Source organism: Oscarella lobularis, chromosome 20, assembly GCF_947507565.1.
Source record: "Oscarella lobularis chromosome 20, ooOscLobu1.1, whole genome shotgun sequence".
NCBI lineage: Eukaryota > Metazoa > Porifera > Homoscleromorpha > Homosclerophorida > Oscarellidae > Oscarella > Oscarella lobularis.
This window is the reverse complement of record NC_089194.1, coordinates 331,635-353,570: the sequence shown is the minus strand read 5'-3', so window position 1 is coordinate 353,570 and position 21,936 is coordinate 331,635. Positions and strand designations below refer to the sequence as shown.

At 43.8% G+C, this 21,936-nt stretch overlaps 3 protein-coding genes and 1 long non-coding RNA gene across 13 annotated transcripts; 1 reads left to right on the top strand and 3 right to left on the bottom strand.

The window, feature by feature from the left end:
• Positions 1-61: 61 nt before the first annotated feature.
• Positions 62-7,003, bottom strand: LOC136199239 (uncharacterized). The gene is made up of 6 exons (XM_065989412.1): positions 6,558-7,003; positions 6,464-6,503; positions 4,849-6,417; positions 829-4,627; positions 629-778; positions 62-568 (listed from the first exon to the last, which is right to left on the bottom strand). Exons 1-6 carry the CDS (start codon positions 6,835-6,837, stop codon positions 62-64), a joined length of 6,345 nt encoding a protein of 2,114 aa, XP_065845484.1. The 5' UTR covers positions 6,838-7,003.
• Positions 7,004-7,464: 461 nt separating this feature from the next.
• LOC136198919 (death-associated protein kinase 1-like) lies at positions 7,465-12,312 on the bottom strand. 4 transcript variants are annotated; one of them, XM_065988982.1, is made up of 16 exons: positions 12,126-12,312; positions 11,847-12,073; positions 11,664-11,789; positions 11,514-11,612; positions 11,360-11,464; positions 11,205-11,309; positions 11,060-11,158; positions 10,908-11,012; positions 10,732-10,848; positions 10,580-10,681; positions 10,425-10,529; positions 10,302-10,367; positions 9,622-10,254; positions 9,375-9,569; positions 8,453-9,329; positions 7,466-8,402 (listed from the first exon to the last, which is right to left on the bottom strand). In XM_065988982.1, the coding sequence occupies exons 5-16, from the start codon at positions 11,405-11,407 to the stop codon at positions 8,107-8,109; spliced, it is 2,748 nt and encodes a 915-aa protein (XP_065845054.1). In that variant the 5' UTR covers positions 11,408-11,464; positions 11,514-11,612; positions 11,664-11,789; positions 11,847-12,073; positions 12,126-12,312; the 3' UTR covers positions 7,466-8,106. The 4 variants fall into 4 exon arrangements, 3 of the variants coding, with proteins under 3 accessions (XP_065845056.1, XP_065845054.1, XP_065845055.1); XR_010672931.1 differs by having other exon boundaries at positions 7,478-7,492; positions 7,542-8,402; positions 11,847-12,312; XM_065988983.1 differs by having other exon boundaries at positions 11,532-11,612; positions 11,847-12,312.
• Positions 12,313-15,266: 2,954 nt separating this feature from the next.
• LOC136199108 (phospholipase B1, membrane-associated-like) lies at positions 15,267-18,322 on the top strand. Of its 6 annotated transcripts, none has more exons than XM_065989229.1 (16): positions 15,267-15,318; positions 15,381-15,509; positions 15,571-15,596; positions 15,667-15,749; positions 15,808-15,866; positions 15,909-15,973; positions 16,819-16,865; positions 16,926-17,049; positions 17,103-17,154; positions 17,206-17,376; positions 17,475-17,560; positions 17,623-17,680; positions 17,747-17,839; positions 17,891-17,980; positions 18,037-18,105; positions 18,152-18,322. In XM_065989229.1, exons 2-16 carry the CDS (start codon positions 15,495-15,497, stop codon positions 18,224-18,226), a joined length of 1,113 nt encoding a protein of 370 aa, XP_065845301.1. In that variant the 5' UTR covers positions 15,267-15,318; positions 15,381-15,494; the 3' UTR covers positions 18,227-18,322. The 6 variants fall into 6 exon arrangements, 5 of the variants coding, with proteins under 5 accessions (XP_065845301.1, XP_065845297.1, XP_065845300.1 ...); XM_065989225.1 differs by having other exon boundaries at positions 15,278-15,380; positions 15,435-15,509; positions 15,667-15,727; XM_065989228.1 differs by having other exon boundaries at positions 15,281-15,380; positions 15,435-15,509.
• On the bottom strand, positions 17,608-20,891 carry LOC136199109 (uncharacterized). Of its 2 annotated transcripts, none has more exons than XR_010672978.1 (7): positions 20,650-20,891; positions 20,501-20,590; positions 19,505-20,436; positions 19,425-19,456; positions 18,945-19,348; positions 18,784-18,887; positions 17,608-18,724 (listed from the first exon to the last, which is right to left on the bottom strand). It is a non-coding gene; the product is annotated as an uncharacterized lncRNA (long non-coding RNA). The 2 variants fall into 2 exon arrangements; XR_010672979.1 differs by having other exon boundaries at positions 19,505-20,431.
• Between the last annotated feature and the right edge of the window lie 1,045 nt (positions 20,892-21,936).

Sequence of the window (21,936 nt, the reverse complement as noted above, 5' to 3'; positions counted from 1 at the left end):
TTCCGCACATACCGTATATAAAACTAAGAGTTACACCTAATAACGAGTTTTCTTACAAATGTTATTGTGAGAAGAGTGAGCGTCTCAAAGTGTAAGTGATAAGATAAAGTGGGTAAGCTTTTTCGCTTCTGTACGTGACGAATACCGTGCTACCGTTAGCTGGACGATAGACAGAATCGTAATCAATGTCAACTCCGCAAGATTCTGTCCGTTTCAACCTGAGTGGTGCTCTACGAAGGTTTAGCCAAGGCGGAATCTCAAAGCTATTTCCAGTCAGTACTCTAGCGAGAAATATGCGCCTTTGACCAAAAGACTCTTGATAAGCGCAATCATGCGAGTAGGATGCTTCGACGGAAAAGTAGTGACCTTTACCACACGTGCCAGAACGCGTGAAACGATAATCGAAGCCTGAGGAGTATATTTGAGATTCCTCAGCATCTCTGTCTCCGTAGAACAGCTCCATTGCATTTACGTCACAATCGTTATTGCGCCTCATCTTTTTCTCTTCTTCTCTGTGCATGTCCCAAAGGCGTCGATTCTGGATTCTTTCGATTTTCCGAAGGCTTATCTGCGAAAAGACGAAAAGTAGTAAAATCACACTTTAACTAGCTCAAAATAATTCGCCGACCTCTGGAATTAGGGGTCTTATACGCTTCAGCACTTTGTCATATTCGGAAGACATACTGCGTAGCCTTTTCAGCTCCACCTCTTCAGTTTGAGGCTCCCATTCGAGAGGATAGTTTTCCAAGTCTGTTATAAGAGGAGTAAATACCGTTTCCTAAATCTTGTTGCGAAAAGGTTATCCAAAAAATAAATATTAGAACTGACCTGTATCATTCTGTAAGCATTCAACACGTCCGATTTCACGCCTTTCAGCTCCGCTGAATGAATACCACCGAATCCAAAGTAGATGATCTTCACTCGTACTCCAAAACTGTCCCCTATTTCACGAATTTTGCCGAGACAATCGCCGGCAATGTAATCGTGAGCACCGGAAATTGGAACAACTTTCTTAAAATTTGAAAAAAACTTCTTTACAAATAAAGAACGCTTTGTTTTCTTGGCTTCTTTAGGTAAAGGGGAAATGGGCGGAGAAGAGGAAGACTCCTCCTCTTCCACTCTGCTATCTTTGGTCACCGGCATTTTTTGGAAACTTTTCTTCATTGTTTCGTCCTCTAACCTAATTAGATTCTCGCTTGTTTCCTTCTTATGCCTTTTCAAGTTAGCTGCAGCGACTGTATCGCCCGACTGAGAAATTTCACTGGACTCTTGATCATTTGAACCCGTCAAGGTGGACCTGCAAAGGAAAAACTCGTCCTCTTCAAAGTTCAGCAACTCGGAATTCGAATCGAATATACGAACGAATTTGACGCAGGACCCTTCTTCTAAACGACGGCGAATCTCCTCAACCATACACACAAAACCACTCAAAACAGACATTTTCCTGTCGTCGAATAAAAGAGGAAGTGATACGGATGAAGCCGACACTGCCTCGACAATGTCGAAGCATCCCTTCAGAGAAGCTCTCAAATCCAATACTGAACCTAAAGAGGAAGTGACTACGTTGAGAACGCAATCGCATTGAAGACATCCGCTGTTCGTCACGACAATGTGACCTTTTTCAACCAAACCCTTATCCTTCGCGTACCGACAGCATTCCTCTCCGATCGACGTTCCGCCGATCTCGGCTAAGTCGGCTTGGGGAACAAGGTCTCTGCCGGTAGCAGAGATGATGACGTCGACGCATTCGCCGGCAACGCTTCCTGTGCAAACTTCGAGGTACTTGCCGGAAGTGGAGAAAAATATTTTCTTTAAAAGGCGAGATCTCGCTGAACTGTTTGGTACGTTTGGCGAAAGAGATGTTCGATTTGAGTTCTTTGAAGCAGATAGATTGTTAAAAACTTTTGACTCCTTAAATCCTCCTGCTACTGCAGCAGGAGCAGCTTCTTCCTCTGTGCTATTGGCGAAAGATCGTTTGACTTCGCATGATTCCGTCCTTGAAGAATGTGTTGACTCCGAATGAAAGCCCAGCTTCGTCGATGTATTCCACGGAGAAATCGCCAAAGCTTTAGCAGAGAGGATTTTGTCTTGAGAAACAAAACCGAGAATTTTCGCTGAAGACGCTTCATTTCGAGTAGTTATTCTCTGTTCGAAATTCTGATCTTCCTCAGAGGCTTTGGCCACAAGATCATTCAAAGCTTTTTCAGTCGCCAACGAAGATTCTGACGCCGTTTCAAAAAAAACTAGGCTTTCGTCAATTATCCCCACGGGAAGATTTGCTTTCCAAGCTTGATGATATACTATGGAGCGAAGATGATCCGGAGCATTAATCGCCTTGCTAAAAAGATGAAAAGATCGAGAGAGAGAAAGAACTGTGTCCTTTGCCTTAGATAGGTCGCCAAAGCCGGCAAGTACCACACGAAATTCATTTTGATTCACAGCTACAGTAGGAGATGCATGAAACAGAACGTCATTTTCGAACATCTGTTTCTGAAGGCGCACTAGTTCATCCTCGACAAACCGGCGTGATCCCTTTGGAAAGTCAATTTTACACGAGTCTTCTCGAAATTGACAGAAAATGTTCTCAAGGTGCTCCATTCCAAACTGTACATTTTGCTTAGAACCCTTTAGGATAAGACATTTCTTAGATGCACGTGGCATCAGCGTCTTAACGCCACTTTTGACGACTTCTCCAAAACCGAGCCAGGGCTCTTGGAAACGAACGCATTTGAGGAATTCCAGTTGCCTATCGGTTAGACGGTACTCGGCCGTTACATACAAGTGCTCTTCGAGATAAAAGTCTAACACTCTCTTAATCGTTTTGGGATCTTCTGGATATATTGTAGCAACGCCGACTATTCCCTTGAAAAGTCTCGAAACGTCGCAAGCGGCTACACGATCAATTCGCCGCTTCAGAACTTTGCTGTTGATGCCGCCTAAGAGGCAGTCAGTTTCTTCACTGCCAAACGTGTAGCAGGTCCAAGAAAAGGAGTTTCGCTTCTCTTCACTCCAGTGGACTGCTGAAGCGACGTCGTCTTCGCTTCCCCGAAACTGCACAACGACGTTTGGCACAGAGTCGTCGTCGTGAAGCAGAACTGTGACTTTGGGAAATAGAAAACGTATATGTGCCACGATGTGCTTCTTGATTAATGGCAGAATTACTTTTCGTCCAGAAATGCAAAGCCGTTTTTCACATTCCGAAGAAGCGACACTGTTGCCGGCTGTACATGGAATATCAGTTGTCTTTTTCTGCAGCGAAGGAGCTTCCCTTTCTTTCGTGTCACCAATTTTTGACGCTGACAGGACAGAATTTAATGAAATTTTAGGTCTTTTAGGTGAGCCAGACGTAGCAATTTTCTTTGAAGACACAAGAGTCAAATTTTTTGATCTGCTGAGCGATGAAGCGGCCAACTTAATTCCAAGACGCAAGCTTCCGTCATAAGCAGAAGAACTGACTTTAGCCGAGAAATCCTCACTGAAAGAACGAGTCTTTAAACCAAAACAAGACTCTGTTGTAGACGGTTTGTCAGACGGACTCAAGCGTGACAGTGAGCGTGAATTTTCAGTATGTGCTTTCTCCAAGAGCTCGTTCACTGCTCTCTCAGCTTTTTTCATGGCTTCAAATGATGTTTCGAAAACGATTAAAACATTGTCTTCAAAACGTTCCACTGGTAAGCTTTTGTTTAACGCTTGTTGATATATAATCGAGCAAATATAAACCGGAATTTTAATCGGTTGATGAAAACGATGATAGGATCGAGAGAGAGCAAGAATCGTATCCTTTGCTGAAGATAAATCGTCAAAGCCAGAAAGAGTAACTCGAAATGCATTCTGAATGTCCTCAGCTATGACAAAGGATACGTTGATGAGAACTTTAATCATCTGCTTCTGAACGGCATATAATTTTTTCTCAACAATCTGACGTGCTCCCTCCGGATACGAGAAGTCAATCGAAACTTCTTGGAATCGACTGAGGATTTTCTCCAGTTCTGCCAGAGCAAACTCCACTTTTCTTTGAGAGCCTTTTAGGAAAAGACGATTTTCAGACAGACCATGTAGCCTAAAGCCATTTTCTTCAACAACTTCCTGCAATCCGAGACAGGTCTTTTGAACATATAGATGGGTTAGAAGATATTGTTGCATCTCGGTTAGAAAACGCTCTGCCGTTACAATCAAGTTCTCCTGAAGATACTCATCAACAGCATTCCGAAATGCTTGTGGACCAAAAGGCGACATTGCCGCCACGCCAATAATTCCATCGGAAAGTCTTGAAACGTCGCAAGCAGCGCCAAACTTTTCACTCAGTTTCTGTACTTTAAGGGTATCGCGTTCGATTCCACTTTGCAAGCATTCAATTTCTTTACTGTTGAATGTGTGTTCGGTCCAAGAGAAACCACGGCGCTTATCTTCGGCAAAAATGACGGCTGAGTCTACATCACTTTGCCTTCCTCGAAACGTCAAATAGATTTTTGGCACAGAAGCATGGCACTCAATTAGAGCGGTGACTTTCGGATAACGGGACCGCACGTGGTCGATCACCCACTTTTTCAGTAACGGCAACATGACGTTGCCTCCACAAATGCAAATGCATCTTTCACACACCGGAGCAGAGACATCGGCTTCGCACCTGTAGTGTAGATAAATTAAGTGCGTATCAGATAAGGGGTAAATGCCTATCTTAATTAAAAAAAAGAAAATCCAATTTTTCCTTTTTACAAATTGGGCTTGTTTAGGAGATTATTCTAAATACTGCTCTGCCCATCTGCTTTTTAAATTAAGGGGGTGGCCGCATAGCCAGACCATCTATGTTAGAAAGCTTCTATGGGTACCAATACTATGAGCGCTTACCGTTCACTTTCTGAAGCTTCGTCACTTTCTGAAGCTTCGTCGTCAATGGCTTGCGCCATTGAGTCCAAAGCCTTGCAGAATTTAGCTGAAGCCTTTGGAAAATCAGACTTTTTTAACACCGAGCCACTGAATATTCGAATGGAATTATTGAGACGATTCTTCTGAGCAAAAACTAAGAATCGAGAAGCTTGAACCACGACCTTTCTCCAATAAGTTGTACAAAGAGCCTGCATGACAAAGTCGCTGGGATGCCTGTAAACGCTACTGGATGCCGATTTCTGCGGTGAAGCCCTTGACTTCGTGATTTCCTTGACAAAAGAATCCAAGGCATTGCGGAATTTCCCAACGCCTTGCGACGGACCTCGAATTAGTATGGAGTTGTCCACCTCATTTCGTTCTGCAAACACCTTGGATGACTTGGCCAAGTGAACAACATCCGTCCAGGCAGCTGAGCAGAGAGTCTGCATAAGTGATTTATCGGCAATTTTGTAATGCCTGGCTTTGTCTAATTCCTTGATTTCCTTCTTTAGAAGAACTTCAGCGCGTTTGTAATGCGACTGAGATGTTGAATAGACATACACGTCCTTTTTTCTGATGTTCAAACCGACGTTCAGCTGCTTTTCTAATTCGATCAGCTTTTCCAGCAAATCTGAACGACTCAAAAACGAAACTGAGACTGCTCGACTAAATTGTTTCAAAAGACAAGGAACACCAACCATCTCTTGCTTGGCAGATAAAATAGCGTCTTTGTCAACTCCAAAAATAGAGATCCGAGACGCTCCCAAACCACCGGAAGGCAACGAATCCGGCGGTAGAATGTGAATGACGCACTCCGGTGAACTGCGACGTTTTTGTATAGCTTGAAATTCTCCTTTTGCGGCATTGAAAGCCAATTGCGGATACGACACGTCAAAATCCTCGGCAATAAAACCTCTTAAAACGTCTCTCAATTTTTGCACCGAAGCTCGCACTGCATATTTAGAGCCTCTCAACATCACACTGCTGTCGAATACGTCAAGAGACAACGTGTCGCTTTCGACAAGTTTGCAAAAGCGACCCCTTTGCAAGAACTCCATCTCGGATTCTGAAGCTTGGATCACCTCCATTACTTGAACAGTTTGCTCAGATAAAAAATTGTCTAGTGCACGACTAAACGCAAAAGCGTCTTCCTCGGAGAAAGATGCCACTTCGATGACTGCCTTCGCCTGAGTCAGCTCGAGTAGTTTATATTCTACTTTCGCCTTTGTAGCCAATACTTGCAAGTCGAGCACGCCATCATCAAGGCTCCTTTTTAAAATTTCAACTTTCGTTTTGGTGTCGCAGCAACAGCTGCCAGACAGGATGCCTTTTTGTCTCTCTTCAGCCCAATCGACAGCATCGTCAACGTCTTGCTTTCTGCCTTGAAACTCGACGGTGAAACTGTAGGCTTCTTCCCGCTTTTTCAAATTTATAAACGGAAATTCAGATGAGATTTGGCTAATAAGTTGCCTTTTCAGTAACTTCCACACGGTATCGTTTTGAGGCTCCTCGAAAGTTACACTTTTTTCATAAAGGCAGTCGCCTGAATCTCTGAAAGATAACAATGCACCAAAACACCCACAACGCCAACGCTTACCCAAATGACTTTTCTGACAAGTTAGGTGAATCAGATACACCTGAAAGGAAAATTTCGTTAAGACAGAAAACTGAAGACAAGCTGTTATGCATACTAGTGTCTTCTTGTTTCACTTCGATTGGACTGCCTAAGAACAGCGTGCCATTCAGCTCTCTTTGAGCTTCTAAAGCGGCAGATTTGTCATCAAAGAATATTAGAGCATGGCCTTTAGAGTGATGCAGACAGCCGTCCTGACATATAACGACGTCCCTGATTGCCGACTCGTAAGACGAGAAGAGCATCATCAACTCGGCAGACGTAGCGTGAGCCGTAAAAGGTCCTACCCAAAGTGTTACTCCGTCCTCTTGAGACGTAGAAGCAAGAGATTCGTCCATCTTCCAGCTCACGTGCAAATGTTTATATCAAAGTGGGCATCAGCCAACGCGAAAATACTATGCAAAAGTATCGCCTTTACAGTTTAAGCAAGTGATGACCAAGGCCATCCAATAACTCACGTTCTCTGTTACTGACTTCTCTTTAGTTCTTCACAATTTCTGCTTCTGTTTGCTAACTAGTTATTAATTTTTCAGATATTTTTTCCGATTACTTTTTGCGTACCTTCAAACGCGAATTTAGCAGTGCAGAAGTCCATCACAATTTTGTAGAATTCAAATCGTTCTTGGCCACAAGTCCACATATATGAATCTGGTATGAGAAAATGCACCTTACCTCACCTTTTGAAATGTTTCCCTGAATTAGAAGCGGAGAAAGGCATAGGCGACGAATCCATGGCAATATGTTTCTCACTGAAATTCTGACGCTTGAGTAGAGGAAAATACTATTACTAGATTTACCTGAAGTTATTAAATAGTTTTCTCCTTTTTATCCGCCGTGACAGCTTTATCTGCAGAAGAGGCCACCTAAGCAAATCTCGTATTAATACGTCAAAAAAATCTCATCTATGCTTTCCTCTCGTTCGCTGAAAATATTCACGAGTTTTTCTGCCAGTGTAACGTGATTTCTAGCAACGTCAATGGCTCCTCTATTTTCCTGCACACTGAAAGATTAGAAGCGAAACTGTTTTTCGTGGCATCTTCACTTTGCCCTTTGCATAAATCGCTTAAAATTAAACTATTCATCACTCTTTCCTTTCCCTTTCTCTTTTCTCTGTTCTCTTTTTTCGGTGTATCAATAAACTTCGTTACAGCTGTAGATTGCTAATAAATCAACACCTGATTGAGAGCTTCAATGTCTGTTCCAACTGAAAGCAAATATTCTGCTATTTCAACGCAATTCCTTTCGCACTCCCAAAGAAGGAAAGTGTAACTCTCCTAACAAATCCCCTTTTTTTCGTTTTCGTTCCACTGTCGTCGCTATCATCCTTCTTCTTGCGTTCGATCTGATTCGCGACTGACGTCAAATCTGATCGAATGAGGCTCGACGCGATGTCCAAACATTCGGAGCACGCGAGACGTCCGACGCACTCCAAAGTTGCATAGTCGATGCGTGACGGCTGAGAATGTTGACGACACTTTGGCTATTGACTGATTCCTCGATTTTACGATGTCTTTTTGCGCATCGGTCTTTTTGCCAATGGTGTGCGTGCGCTAAAGTGAGACACCTATAAAAAACAATTAAAATGTAGCTAAAAGAAAAAAGAATCTCTAGCAATGTCCAAAAAGTTTCTCGTATTTTTTTTCAATAGCAGCTCGGCCGATCTTAGCTTCTTGAAGATGTCGTAGAAGTGTTCCTACTGTCGGTGATTTTACTCGTTTCTTCCAGAGCGACAGAACTTTCCGACGACGAATCTTGACGCCACTTTGGCTTCTCTCAATATCAGCATGATCATCCTCGCTAATATCAAGTGCAAAACTCATTTCTTCCCAATCAGCTCCGTCGATGGAAGCGCAAGCTTTAAGTAGAGAATCTGAAACCAGATCTTCATTGGCGGGAAAAGAGCCTAAACAAAGAAATTCATTAAAGATAATGTCTTTGTGATAGATGTCCTGCCTGAAGCGGAGGCAGTCGTCCCAGCTACAATAATCACTAAATCTTTGATACGACAACGCTTCTCTCCTTCCGGTCGAGCGGAAAACAATTTGTGATCAAGAGCCTTTTCTGGATCTTTCATCTTCTGATCGATTTCACTTGACGAAAAAATAGCCGGGTTTTCGTTGAGTTCTTTGAGATGCGAACTGTCTATATAAAACCAGTTAAGAATGACTCCCGGACTTCGTTCGTCGCACGCTCGAGAAATCATTGATTTGAGCTCGTCGAGGAATTCCTTCGCGACGGCTTCACAATCGTCTTTGCTCGACCATCGAAGAATGACGTCAATGCAATAGTGGCTCATCTTGGCGCCCATTGTGATGAGACATTCAACTTCTTTATCGTCGACTATCTTTATTAATTTGATGCCGTTCTTCCACGCTTTGTGCCTCACGCTGGGCATGTGGTAGCAGCGACATTGAAGAATGACGAAGGACGACGGCGAGATGATGTCGACCGGATGAGCGCACTCGTATCGTTGGCCACGATACACGTCAAGCGTCGAATCTTCGCCCCACGCGTCGCGAGGAGTTGTATCTTCAAGGAGAGCGGGAATCTGATACATTCCAGGCTTGCCTTCAATCGGGATGCAGAGTTCAAGATAAAGAAGAACGTCAATTGCTTCGTCAACTGACGTCACGAATGGAGACGGATGACCCTTTTGCTTGAGATGATTTTTAAAAGCCCTCAGAGCCGATGCCATGTCTTCCTTTGATGCCATTGCAGATTTTTTGGTTGGCATGGCGACGACAAAATAGGGCGGAGCGAGAAGTGGACCGATGACGTTGTGACAAAGCCAGATTGGTCGAACGCAAATTCGACGACCAAGATTAATAATCTAAATGAATTAGACTAATAAATAGCCAGTAAATAAATAGCTCACTATTCCGGATGAGTCAAGATATTCGACGACCACGTTATTCTCTTCGTCACTCAACGTGATGCCAACCTCTTCAGGAACCCATTTTTCGAATTCTTCGGTGGTCAGAAAATATGCCAAGGGACTCTTTCTCTTCTCGTCTGGAAGAGAAAGATACTCCTCAATGGCTTGGCACAATTTAGGAACACCTTCTGCTGTCTGTATGTGAAAAAAGGAAATCATAGGATTACCAAAGAACCTCATTTCTTACCTCAAGCATTTTTTCGCGAATTTTTTTCATTTTTGCTTGGCAGTCGTTCATGCGATCCGATTGGCTTTTGCTACAATCCATTTCGATCACGTGCGAAATTCTGAACGTGTCTCCGAAATCTTTCTGAAGAATTTCGACGACTTCTTTCAGCTGGAATCTCACTTCAGTGCCCGTCTCCTCATTGAAACCAATCAGATTGAAAATGACGACGAGGCGAATGAGTGACTTCTCGTCAGACGAAAGCGTTCTCATCGAAGCCTTGGAGAACGCACACCAAAATCGTCCTTTATCTATAAGACGATGAACGATTTCTGACGTCATCTTTTCTTCCTCTCGAACGGGAAGAATGAGAGCGAACATCGTATTGGATTGCCGGCAGAAGAGATTATGTGCGCTGTGGAATGTCGGTTGAGCACCAAAGTCCAACCACGATCCTTTGCCAACTGCCTCATTTTCACATTTGTGAATTTCAACCCCGGGAGTGCGATCTACTTCTTTGGGTGGGGGTTGATTGAGTTGAAGAAGAGAATTGATAAACGTCGTTTTCCCCGCCATATCGCTGCCAACCACGCACACTTTGATTGAATCTGGAGGAACCATTTCTCGTTGAAGAACCGAAAATCGTGCGGTGTCCTAGTACAATAATAACATACGGGAACTGAATGGAAATGATGACGTACGTAGTGCTGTCGAAGGAGAGCTCTCATTTTACCATCACGTGCCACCTCATAAGGTGTCATTCCGTACTGAAATTCATATTTATATTTATGAATTCTCTTTAATTTACAAGAGAAACACTTCACCTTGTCTTGACATGTGACGTCAACACCCTTCTTAATCAATAAATTTATAATTGACTTGTCCATATATGACTTCAGTGCAGCAATATGCAATGCATTTTGTTCTTTCTACAAAGATTTGAATAGCGAACGAGTAAGGAATGAGAATTCTGACTAACCTTATCTCTGGCAGAAAGATCAGCTCCTAATTCAATTAGTTGCTGAATGACGATGAAAGAAGGATGGTCACAACATGCGTACAATAAGGGTGTCTTTCTCTCCTAAAAATAGAATTGCCAAACCATGATGCGAAATATCGTAGGAATGCAACCTCATCAACAGAATTGATATCAATGCCTTTTTCAATAACAAGATATTGAAGAATATCTTTCACGTCATCTCCACACTCTGAGGGCGCGGTGGCATGAAACAAAGCAGTCCACCCAATCTGAATAAAAAAGACTGCGATTTGTTGATTGAATTTGTAGCAAATAAACAACATCTCACGTGATCTTTAGCTTGGCAGTCAGCTCCTTTTTCATCCAAAAAGCGAACTTTCGCTGAACGATTGATGCGACTTTCACACGCCATAATAAAAGGATTTCTACCCAACTGAAGATGAAATAAGAATAAAAGTATCACAAGTGAAATCTTCTAACCACGTCGACGCTGTTGATATCAGCATTGTGTTCCACGAGCGATTTCACTCCGAAAATGCTTCCATCTAAGCAGGCACGATGCAGAGGAGTGCGTCCAAGCTATAACAAATATTGCGCATGTAGGAAAACGCACATCATGTATCACCTCTTCTTCTAAAGCGTCAGCACTCAATCCCTTTTCATCAACGAGATGACGAAAAATCTCATTTGCTTTTTCAGATGACAAAAATTGACTTTGAGCTGCCACAAACTATCAATGAAAAGTTATTGTTGTCGGAGTGTTGATATCAATTCTGTTACAATATCACGTTGTGACAAAATGTAGCCATGTTCTTCGAGATAGACCATCTTCTTAATTGCGTCAACGGAATGTGCACAGGCTAGAGAATATGGTGTGCGTTCAACCTAAAGAAGGGTGACGAGTGCACCATAAGAAATAAATTCCAAGTCATACGATGTCTTTCACGTTGACCTTTGTACGGTGACTGACGAGCCATTCAACGCCAAAAATATTTCCCCACTCGCACGCACAGTGAAGTGGGCGGAGTTCATTCTGCATCCACGCATCAATTAATTAATTTACCAATCCAAGACGTATTCATACCCCTGATTCCTTTTCAATGCCTTGATTCTTTTGCACAAGCGCATAGCTGAGCCATTCCTCGGCTTCCTACGCCGTCTCAAACTCTCTTCCCGCCACATAGTGAAATAATGAATAGTCATATTCGTACTAGCGAAAAGGAGAATGAAACGGTGTGCAGCAATGAAAAACGCGACTTCAATATACCTGCTCACGTCGAAATCCTTCTTCCGTAGAAAGAAAACTCTTCAAATCATCGTCATTTTCCTTCTCGATTATCGTCGTCAATCGATCGATCGTAGAACGAGCGGACGATGTCATATTCGACTCTAATAGTCTGCCAGCGTCGCCTTACAAGCGATTCGACGACTTCGCTTGTTTCTTTCGGCGAAGAGACTTCTCATCATGATGCGCATGCGCACGAATGACAGGAGCTAGCGGACAAAAAAAGATAATGTACAGAAAGCGTATTCTAAAAGTAGGGACCTGAAAGAAAAGGCAAAAAACGTTGATATGTGTGACTTATAAATTACGTATACACAAGCTCGGCACACAACGTTCTTTTTCAAGTTCGTGAACGGCCACTGGCAGAAAGCTCCAACTGACGAAGAGGCGTCGTCGTTTCAACGCGATAGAAAGAAAGCGCCTGCCAAAGGCGCTCTTATTTATGTTCGCGGTAAATCGATTGAACGGCACAAATATATTCCGAATGCATTTTCTCTTTTTTTGCATCTCGATCTTACCAATTACTTTCCGGGAGAAGATATAGAGGCGTCTCCCGGGCGTCTATAGATGTGGCGTCTTGTTCGCGTCCGTTGACAGTTTTCTCGCGACAACTCGTGAGATTAGCTGTAGCTCAGGAAAGCACGTGAGCTTTCGTGAGGTTCTCATTATCTCCTCATGACTCATGCGTGTCTCATGACCTCTCATGCTCCTGTCATGAGTGCCTCATGATTTCTCATGTGCCTGCCTTGAGAACGCATGACATCTCATGATTACTCGCGAGAGATAAGGAGAAATCATGAGAACTCCCGTACGGGAATTAAAGGTACCTGTCCGACTTTCTTCCAACTTGAGCGTGTTATCTCGATTGCAAAGCGCGTCGCAGTTGTAGATTACTGCAAAAAAGCTGGGGAGGCGAATGTGATCGGCGGTCCTAGGTGTTCTTCTGCCAGCCTTAGAGATATATATGCCATGCAGACGGCAGAGCGATTTAGCTATGTGGGTGGTAAAACTTCTTGCTTTGTCTTTACAATGATTTAGAACTTACCGTCACTCTAAGGAAGGAATCGATCTGTTATTATAGCCATGGCTAACTGCGCGAGCATCTCGTTCACAAAATTGCTGAACCCCAATTAATTGGTCGACATTACTGCCGTATAGAAACGATTTAAAACAAACTATCGCTAAGATGCGACTTTCCTCACGCACTCAATCTGTCTCGCGTGTTCCAGCTTCCGTTCACAAGCCAGTCATCCAACTAAAGTTTTCGTCAAGAATCTCAGCGAAAGCCTAGGAATGATAAACACATTGGACTCATAATTACTATCAAAGAATTTACCAAATTTTATTGCTTGATCGTCACTTGATCAAGAACACGATATATCACTCTAAACGTCTTCGCTTCCGGCCTCTTTCGGCGTCTCTAATCCTTTGTAGTCTAACACTGGAATGGCCAAGATATCGAGTCATGCACGGGTCTTCGAAAAGCAAATAGATTGATGACTTCTTATTCCGCTCCTTGAAAATGTGAAAATGGTTCATAATATCAAGTGTATCATTCTGGCAAATTACTTTGATTCTTGTAGAAGCAGACCACTTGTGATGAAGGAATCCAATGAGAAGTGGTTTCATGTTAGGTACGGTACTCCGTGGAGAGAAAAGGGCCTGCCCACTCCAGTACGTCAGGAGTCATGTAATTGACTCTATTGTGGGTGTGGAAGAAGTCACGCCTTCGGTTGGTCGCACTGACCTCTAGGACACAATATCTTGCAGCATACAATAGCCCAAAAGTCATCCTGGCTTGTAAGGAGCCGTGTGTGCGACCTAACGTAGGCGTGAATGACTTCCTCCGCACCCACGATCGAGTCAATCACATTACGAAGACGTACTCGGGTGAGACCAGTTGTCCTTTTCTCTCGACAGAGTATAGGAGGAAAAGGGCCTGGCATGCGAGGCTACAGTATCTAGTCTATATTGTGAAACGATCCAGTGGTATAAAAGAAGTCAGCGATGGCACCGTTCAAAAATGATTTTTGTTGTTGTGGTGAGACGTACGTACGTAGCAGATGCTTAGGAGAGCAATTCCCAGAATTGGTTCCATCTGCGTCGTAGAACCTCTGCGGGAGTTCGTGCGGTGTTTATGTAATTAGCAGGGGCGCGTGTTGTGGTGAGACGTAAAAGAGCCATTCCCGGAATTGGTTCCATCTGCGTCTGTGAAGTCACTAAATTAGATCGGGACTATTCTAGAACAGCAACGCCCCGTGATGTAAGGTGCTTGCGCAGTTGCGAATTAAGTTAAGATAGAGAACCACCCCTGACAACGGTCCGGTAACTCAATTAGCAACTTTCAGCACAGGTTTACGACGTTATACACCACATACCTAGAGTGTGAAAATCGCGCAAAAACTTCTTGTTCTAATTTAGTCCTGTTCTAACATGGTACCTTCTAAGATGGTACTATTTTAGAACAGGGTCTATTTTAGAACAACCTCTTTTCTGAGTGCATAAGCAGATGAAGACTCATGCTAGTCTGTAGTCACCGCCTGATAGCTACCGAGCATGGCCTGCATCATCATCATCAGCATGCGTGCACGTTGGTACCGAGTCTGTTCTAATATATTCCTGTTCGAAATGGTGCCTTCTAAGGCGACACTATTTTAGAACACGATTTTAGAACACACTGAGCGAATGGCTGCAGTATGACTTGATGAAAAGTCAAACTATCACTCCACTGAAAAAAACAAGCTACTTGTGCAATGCAACAACCCCTACTGTAGCTGACATATTCCAAGTCGACATAGATTGTACGTGCAGATGACATGCATGGTAGGCTACCATGCACCAACGTGCACGATGCAAGCCATGCACGGTAGCTATCAGGCGGTGTCTACTGACTAGCATGAGTGTTCATCTGCTTATGCACTCAGAAAAGAGGTTGTTCTAAAATTGACCCTGTTCTAAAATAGTGCCATCTTAGAAGGTACCGGTAATATTAAAACAGGACTATAATAGAACAGAAAGTTGTTGCGCTATTTTCACCCTCTTGGTATGACAAAGCGTCGCAATCAATATACAATAAATTTAATCATTGTATGCTGGTGTATAACGTTGTAAACCTGTGCTGAAAATGGCTAATTGAGTTACGGGGCCGTTGTCAGGGGTGGTTCTATATCTTAACTTAATTCGCGTTTGCGCAAGCACCTTACACCACTGGGCGTTGCAGCGTCATAGAACATTTGCGGGAGTTCGTGCGCGTCTCGACGCGGTTTTTATATAAATTAGCAGGGGCGCGTGTTGTGGTGAGACGTAGCGGATGCTTAGGAGAGCAATTTCCAGAATTGGTTCCATCTGAGCCATAGAACCTTTGCGGGAGTTTGTGAGTGCAGACGCTGTTTTTATATAAAATTAGCACGGGCGCGCGTATTAAAGGAGGAAGTAAAAGCGGAGCGGGGCATTCGTACGTCGTCTTCTCCTCTGCAAAGGTTATGGCCAACGCTATTGTTTTCCTTTACGTGTTAGGTACAGAGAAAGGCTTTTCATTGTTGCGTTATTGTTTTGAGTAAAGATACTCAGTTGCAGCCGCACAGTCTACCATCACGACTGCACTGTTCACAGTCACGACTCAAGAGGAATATGAAGAAAATTTTGGTACGCATAAGCATGCAAGCGCAAAGTACAAGAAATTCTACATTTTCTTCTTTTCCTACAGACGCTAAAATCCTATTTCTTAAAGACGTTAATAGCGATTATAGCTATTACAGCAGTGCATGCGTTTTCTTCTGCTTACAGAAGAAATGTTATATAGCCTGTTGGAGCCGAATTTTCCTGCGAGCATCTTCCTCCCCGAAGCATTCCAGCAAACACGGGTAAACAGGCGTTTCTACGCGTGTATGTATATCTTCTGCCTCGTTCATAGCTGCTTACGCATTGTTTGTGTAATGTTTAGTCCACGAACTTCGGCCTGATGACATCAAAGTGGTGGCGGCTATGGGAGATTCAATAACGGTTTGAAGCTCGAACTCAAGGTTTTAATTAAATTTCTTTTAGGCCGGATTTTACGCCAGAAGCACATATTTTTGGCAAATAATTGAATACACAGGAGTCTCGTGGAGGTACAGATGCGCTCGAAAAGCTAGCCTCGGAAACCTAGAACCTCTCTCGTACGCTAACGCTGCGAGAGGGTCTGGGCGCACTCGTAGTGCCCAATCGCGAAGTCTTGTTAGGAACCTAATTACAAAGAGCCCGTTGAAGACCAGTAGCCCTTGCGTCATGGAGGCCATGGAAAAGTCTCGCGTGGCCAGACCCTTCCCCTGTTTGATATAAATATCACAGGGAACATCACTCTGATCTTCTGGTGTTCCGCCACCCCGTTAATGAGGAGGAACACGCCTCAGCACGAGACTTTCCACTCCCACGGACCAGTATTTACCTTCTACACAAGAGAACCGCAACGCCAGAACGGCGCTTTTTGTGAAAGATTGGGTGGCACCCGAACTATTTTTGACGGAGTAACTTCGGGTGAATCGAGCCACCCGACGCGACGGTTAGTGCTAAACCCGTTGCGTACCGTTCGAGCAACGTACTGGTATCGCCGCGGGTAAATAACAAAGGAACTCTTAAGAGCAATCGCATTGTACATGGAGTTTTCGCTGCCGTAAGTGTAGAAGGTAAATACTGGTCCGTGGGAGTGGAATGTCTCGTGCTAGGCGTGTTCCCCCTCATTAAAAAGTCACGTGAGGACGGGATTTTCTTATCCCTATCTCTCTTTCCTTATATCTCTGCCCAGACCTTCTCCGCAGCTTTAGCGCACATGAGAGGGTCTCGGGTTCCGAGACCAGAGGCTATCGTAGACCCAAAGCCCCCCCCCCTCCCCCCTACGTGATCGATGCCAACTACGTCTTGCTCTTTGAATCACGAGACGTTCATTCAAAACGGTAAATTCCTTTGCCTTTAATAGCATTGGCGGCTACTTGAAAAACGCGACGATGTCAGCGACAATACCTAGTGAGAATCCTCCTCGCGTTTTTTTCGTTAATTAAATGTTCTGAGTCTCGCTATATACAGATTTCCTCGAGTTTTACAACGCTGATGTGAAGGGAGCCTCAATGTCGTTTCGGCCCCCGCTGCCTTGCATCAGTATAGAATCCCAAAATAATTTGAACGTTGCTATGAGCGGATCAACTTCGGGGTACCAATTAATTATAGACGTAATATGATAAACACCTGCAGTAAAATTGTTAGTCTTTTAATGAAGCAAGCTATGAATATGAAGAAAATCATGGAACGCCGAAGTGTATAGTGCTGTTTCGATTGTTCTCTGCCGAATTATTATTTGCATTTACAGGACATCAACATAGATGAAGATTGGAAGTTGATCACGTTGTGGATTGGCGGAAACGACCTCTGCTTTAGTTGCGTAGAGGGCATTACGACTCCCTTTTGCGACTTTGATAACATCACGGTTGAAAATTTCTTAAAAGACGTCGAGGAAGCGCTCGTTTACCTGAAAGATAATGTATGACCAATTAACTTTGATGCATGAAAAAACGTATGCGTGTCGCGTAAAGGGCTTTAATTAATTTACAATCACAACCTAAACGTCGCTTTTCTCAGGTGCCAAAAGCGTTCGTCAATTTGGTGAACGTTGTGGATGTAACGCTTCTTCGGGAAATTCAAGGACACGAAGGCTGTCCTAAAGAGTAAGTTCGGCAGATATGAAATTTAACATAATATTTTACGTACATTGATTTCACTTGGGTAGGAGCCCTTGTTATTGTCTTAATGAGGGTACTTTGCACGAAATGGCAATCGAGATGCAAGTACGTTCTGATATGAGCTGGAAAGCAGCTGTTGCGTTTGCTGACTATGCCTTGTTGTTTATATAGAATGGAATGAGTGAACTTGCTGCTAAAGGTTCGTTGACGACGGACACATTTACTGTCGTTTTGCAGCCGTTTTTTGAGGAAATGGCTTTGCCGGTATGCCTGTTTCAGATTGTTTAGTTCTAAAATTAATTTTCGGGCGATTAGCCTGATCCAGTGAGTTATTTTGCTCCTGATTGTTTCCACTTCAGCACGAAAGGCCACGCAACTGCAGCAGTGTCTCTCTGGAACAACATGGTGCAGTATGATGAGTAAAGTATTTATACATATCTTAGCTACTCTGTTTTATTCAGCTAGAGCCGGTTGGACATAAATCGACAGGGTTTCAAAGTTTGGAAGCGAAGTGTCCGTCCAAGGAAAATGTTTGTGCACTAAGTAGCTCATGTACGTCATCATTGCTCAATTAAGGTCATACATTTAGAACTACTACTTTTACACCAGCAGAAACAGCGCCGCCGTTCCGAACGATCAAAAAAAGAATGAGCTGTAGTACTCCTCTTTTTGTCATGAACCGCAACCTTGTTTTTTCTTGACCTTGGTTTCTTTGTCTTCTGAATTAAATGTGCATTTGTCCTTGCATCGCATTAGGATTTATCGGCGGGCTGCTAGTAGGTAGGGAAGTTAAGTAGCTAGTAGGTCTAGCTCCTTTCTTTGGACAGCAGCTGGCAGGCGCCACATTCTTTCATTTCTGAATGAATGTTCAGGTAATTTAGGTTCTAAGCTTTTGTTCTGCCCGTTTTATGATAGCGAGGCATCCGTATTCTGAAAAGACTGGCGCGATGGCCCATATTCTGGATAAAATACTTTGAAGTGATGTCTAACCAGAATTTCACGCGATATACAAGGGCTTCAGCTACGGAATGCTTATTCCGGCTTGAAACCCTTCAGAGAAACGACGACGATTACAGAAGTTGCCCGGCGAAGAGAATGATAAGATGCACGGGGAGGAACGCGCGTGAATCTTGTCAGCGAGCCGTGGTGCTAAGATTCATGTTTCATCTTATTTTGATCTGAAATTTCTTTTCTCGCGAATTTCTGACCTTGCGTTTGGTATGATATTCTACTCGATCTTTGCTATGCACAACAATCTGTGCTCGAATTGATAGTCCGCTGAGAGCTCGGGGCATCTTTTGTGTTGTGATACCTAATACAAAATGCATTGAAGTTACGCACTATCTGTTGTGTAAGAAATTCTAAACACCGTTCCATTTCCCATATAATCAATCGATTTGAAACGAATTGTCAATCTGTGAGAACAAGCAACGTACTGTTTGGGAAAACCTGGAACAATCGATCGTCGAGAAAGAGAGGCCAAGACTCGGTCTGTTGACGTATCTACGATATCAAAAAATACTTCGTCTTTATCTGGGTGAAATCTCCCTGTGTGAAGAGACTCCAAAGTAGCAATCATTCGATTGCACTTGCTCGGAACGCCAGAAGGCAGCATCAAAGGCTGAAGCATCCATTCGCATTCAACGGTTCCGTTATAGCCCATAGATCGTCTGTTCGGGGCACGATACTCCAAGGTTCCTCGTCCTCTTGGAAGGATGTGAGGTTCGCACGAACTTACGTATCTCTCTTCCTCAATTTCGGCAACAACTGCATCTAGAAAAAGCGCGTGAAAGAGTCCCAGGACTGTCGCCTTCATTGTATCGTCGTCTGCTACGACTAGACTGCCAACCTTCTGCGTTGGTTGCCGCTTTGCAGTCAGCACTACAGGAAATGGACTGAATATTGGTAGTCAAATGGTAATGTACCTACTTCCTCAATCATGCTCTCCTTCCTCTGAATCCAGTTTACGCGGACACGATGGCGAATTCATTACGATACAGATGTCCAACAGCCGGAGCCAACACAATAAAAATCGCAGCATGAACTCGACCAATGCTCTATACAGAAACAGAAAACCATTGTTCCTATACACTAACTAATGTTTCCGAGAAACCAATGGTACGGAATTCGTGAGATCTCTACATGCAACGACTGGAGCGGAAGCAAACAAGTGCAGAATGCTGCTAGTCAGTAACACCTGCTCCGTGAATATTCGATGTTATGTAAACTACCCCTCGACACCTGGTACAATTACAAGCACCCATACTCTAGCTGCAGTCGTAAAGATGCCGCAAATAGATCAGATCCTGTGGTGCATTTTTAGACTGATAGACTCAGCTGTTGTTGGCGCTCATAAACAACATCCTCACTCTCGTTCTCGCTTTGATCAGCTACCCCTCGACACCTGGTAATTACAAGCACCCGTACTCTAGCTGAAGTCGTAAAGATGCTGCAAATAGATCAGATCCTGTGGTGCATTTTTAGACTGATAGACTCAGCTGCTGTTGGCGCTCATAAACAACATCCTCACCCTCGTTCTCGCTTTGAGTTGGACTTGCCTAGTATTTGGCGGCGCAGCTAGACGTCTATAGCGAAGCAACGCTGTATGGACTTTCAGCGAAGCAACTTGTGTCTGGGTAAGCTGTATGGGTTTGTTAGCAAAACAATTCCCAGTGTCTGAGTACGCTGTATGGGCTCGTTAACGAAACAGGTCAAGGTGCATGCTTACCGAAGGCACCGCAACTTAGGCAAGCGTATCGTACACTTAGAGCGACGCCCGAGGAAGCCGACTGCCGATATCGCGACGATGACTTCAATCGATAGATGGCGAACGCTTTCGTTCTTTTAAACATCGATCTAGTCTACAAGGCTTAATTTCTAAGCGGACATTGGATCTCGAGCTAGAGTCGCCATGGCGAAGCCTACCTTATTTATGTTAAAATTCGCTATTCACAAGGCGAAGGAAAAGTTGTTCTCGATTGGCATTGTGTCCTAGTCCGCTCGAAACTGTGTCTTCTGAAATGAGGTTCAGCTAGACTAGTTGGAGAACGAGTTTCATGACGAAGTAAACTTACAAATGCCGTAAAGGCTATGGCGAGACGATGCGGAATTCGTTCCAATCTACGGTGGGACCTCCGCGATCTGCATGCTAAGGCTACGACGATCAGCATCGATCACTTATAGCAATCGAGACAACTGCAAATCTCATTCGTGACTACGCGAAGGAGGAAACTGGCCGGACAAAACAGATCCGTTGACCGGCGTTCAGTGAAATGGCACACGCGATCATTCACGTAGGTTTGCGCGGTCCTGAACGACTTGGAGGGAGCAAATTCGCGAAGAAAAAACGGCCTACACGTGATTAGAAGTTCCCGGTTGTGCGTTTACTACATTGTTACCAGAAAAACTAAAAATCATTTTCCTTTTCCTGCCACTCTCGGTCGCTTCGCACATCGATACTGTGCTTTTCTGTCTGTGCGTGATCGAGCTGGATTGACCTCATATGCATATAGATGGACGGAAGGATCGAAGCTGTCTCAGACAACCCAATGAAACGGAAGCATGCATAGATCTGATAGTCTTTGCGGTCATCTAACTCTCAATGGAAGAACAATCGTCGATTCGATCGCTGAAAGCATCTGCGTTAGCTAATTTCCTTGAACATATTGAGTTGAATATTCCGTAGCCACAGCTGTGGTCTCATGCATAGGATATAATGGCACGGACGTACGTCTCAAAGGAAATCCTACACAGGTGCATGGCATGAATATTATTCACAGAGCAGACGTGAGGATGACGACTCTTGTTATTACACGCAATTGCAGCTCAATCCTATATAAGAGGCATAAAAGCGCAGGGGAGATTCCTTTACGACGACGTGACAAAACTCTTGCAAAAAAAACATGTGTCTCAGGTTGATCGTCCTAGCGACCTTCGCCGCTCTTTTTGTTAGGCCTTCTCTTCAACGATGTATAAACTTTGGGTAGCACCTATACTCATTATCTTCTTGCTTTTATCTATAGTGTGCCCTCTCCCGTCGAATAGCGCTTCTGTTATGGCAAATCTGGGTTAGAGCAGCTGCGCAAAAAAACAGTACGTTTATGTCATGTAGAAGTTTCATACGGTGCGCGGTGTACGGAGCTAGCCCTATAACTATGGCAAGTGGAATATGCCAAAAGTATGAAATGCTTTAGTTTGGACTGACTACATTAGTTTGGGATGGGATCGCGAAAACAGTAGGGTTGGTTCATCCCAAACAAATGTAATCAGTCCAACCTAAAGCTTTTCATACTTTTGGCATAATCCCCGCGCCATAGTGACAGCCTAAATCTGCTACTAGCTGCTTCGACGACGATACAAGC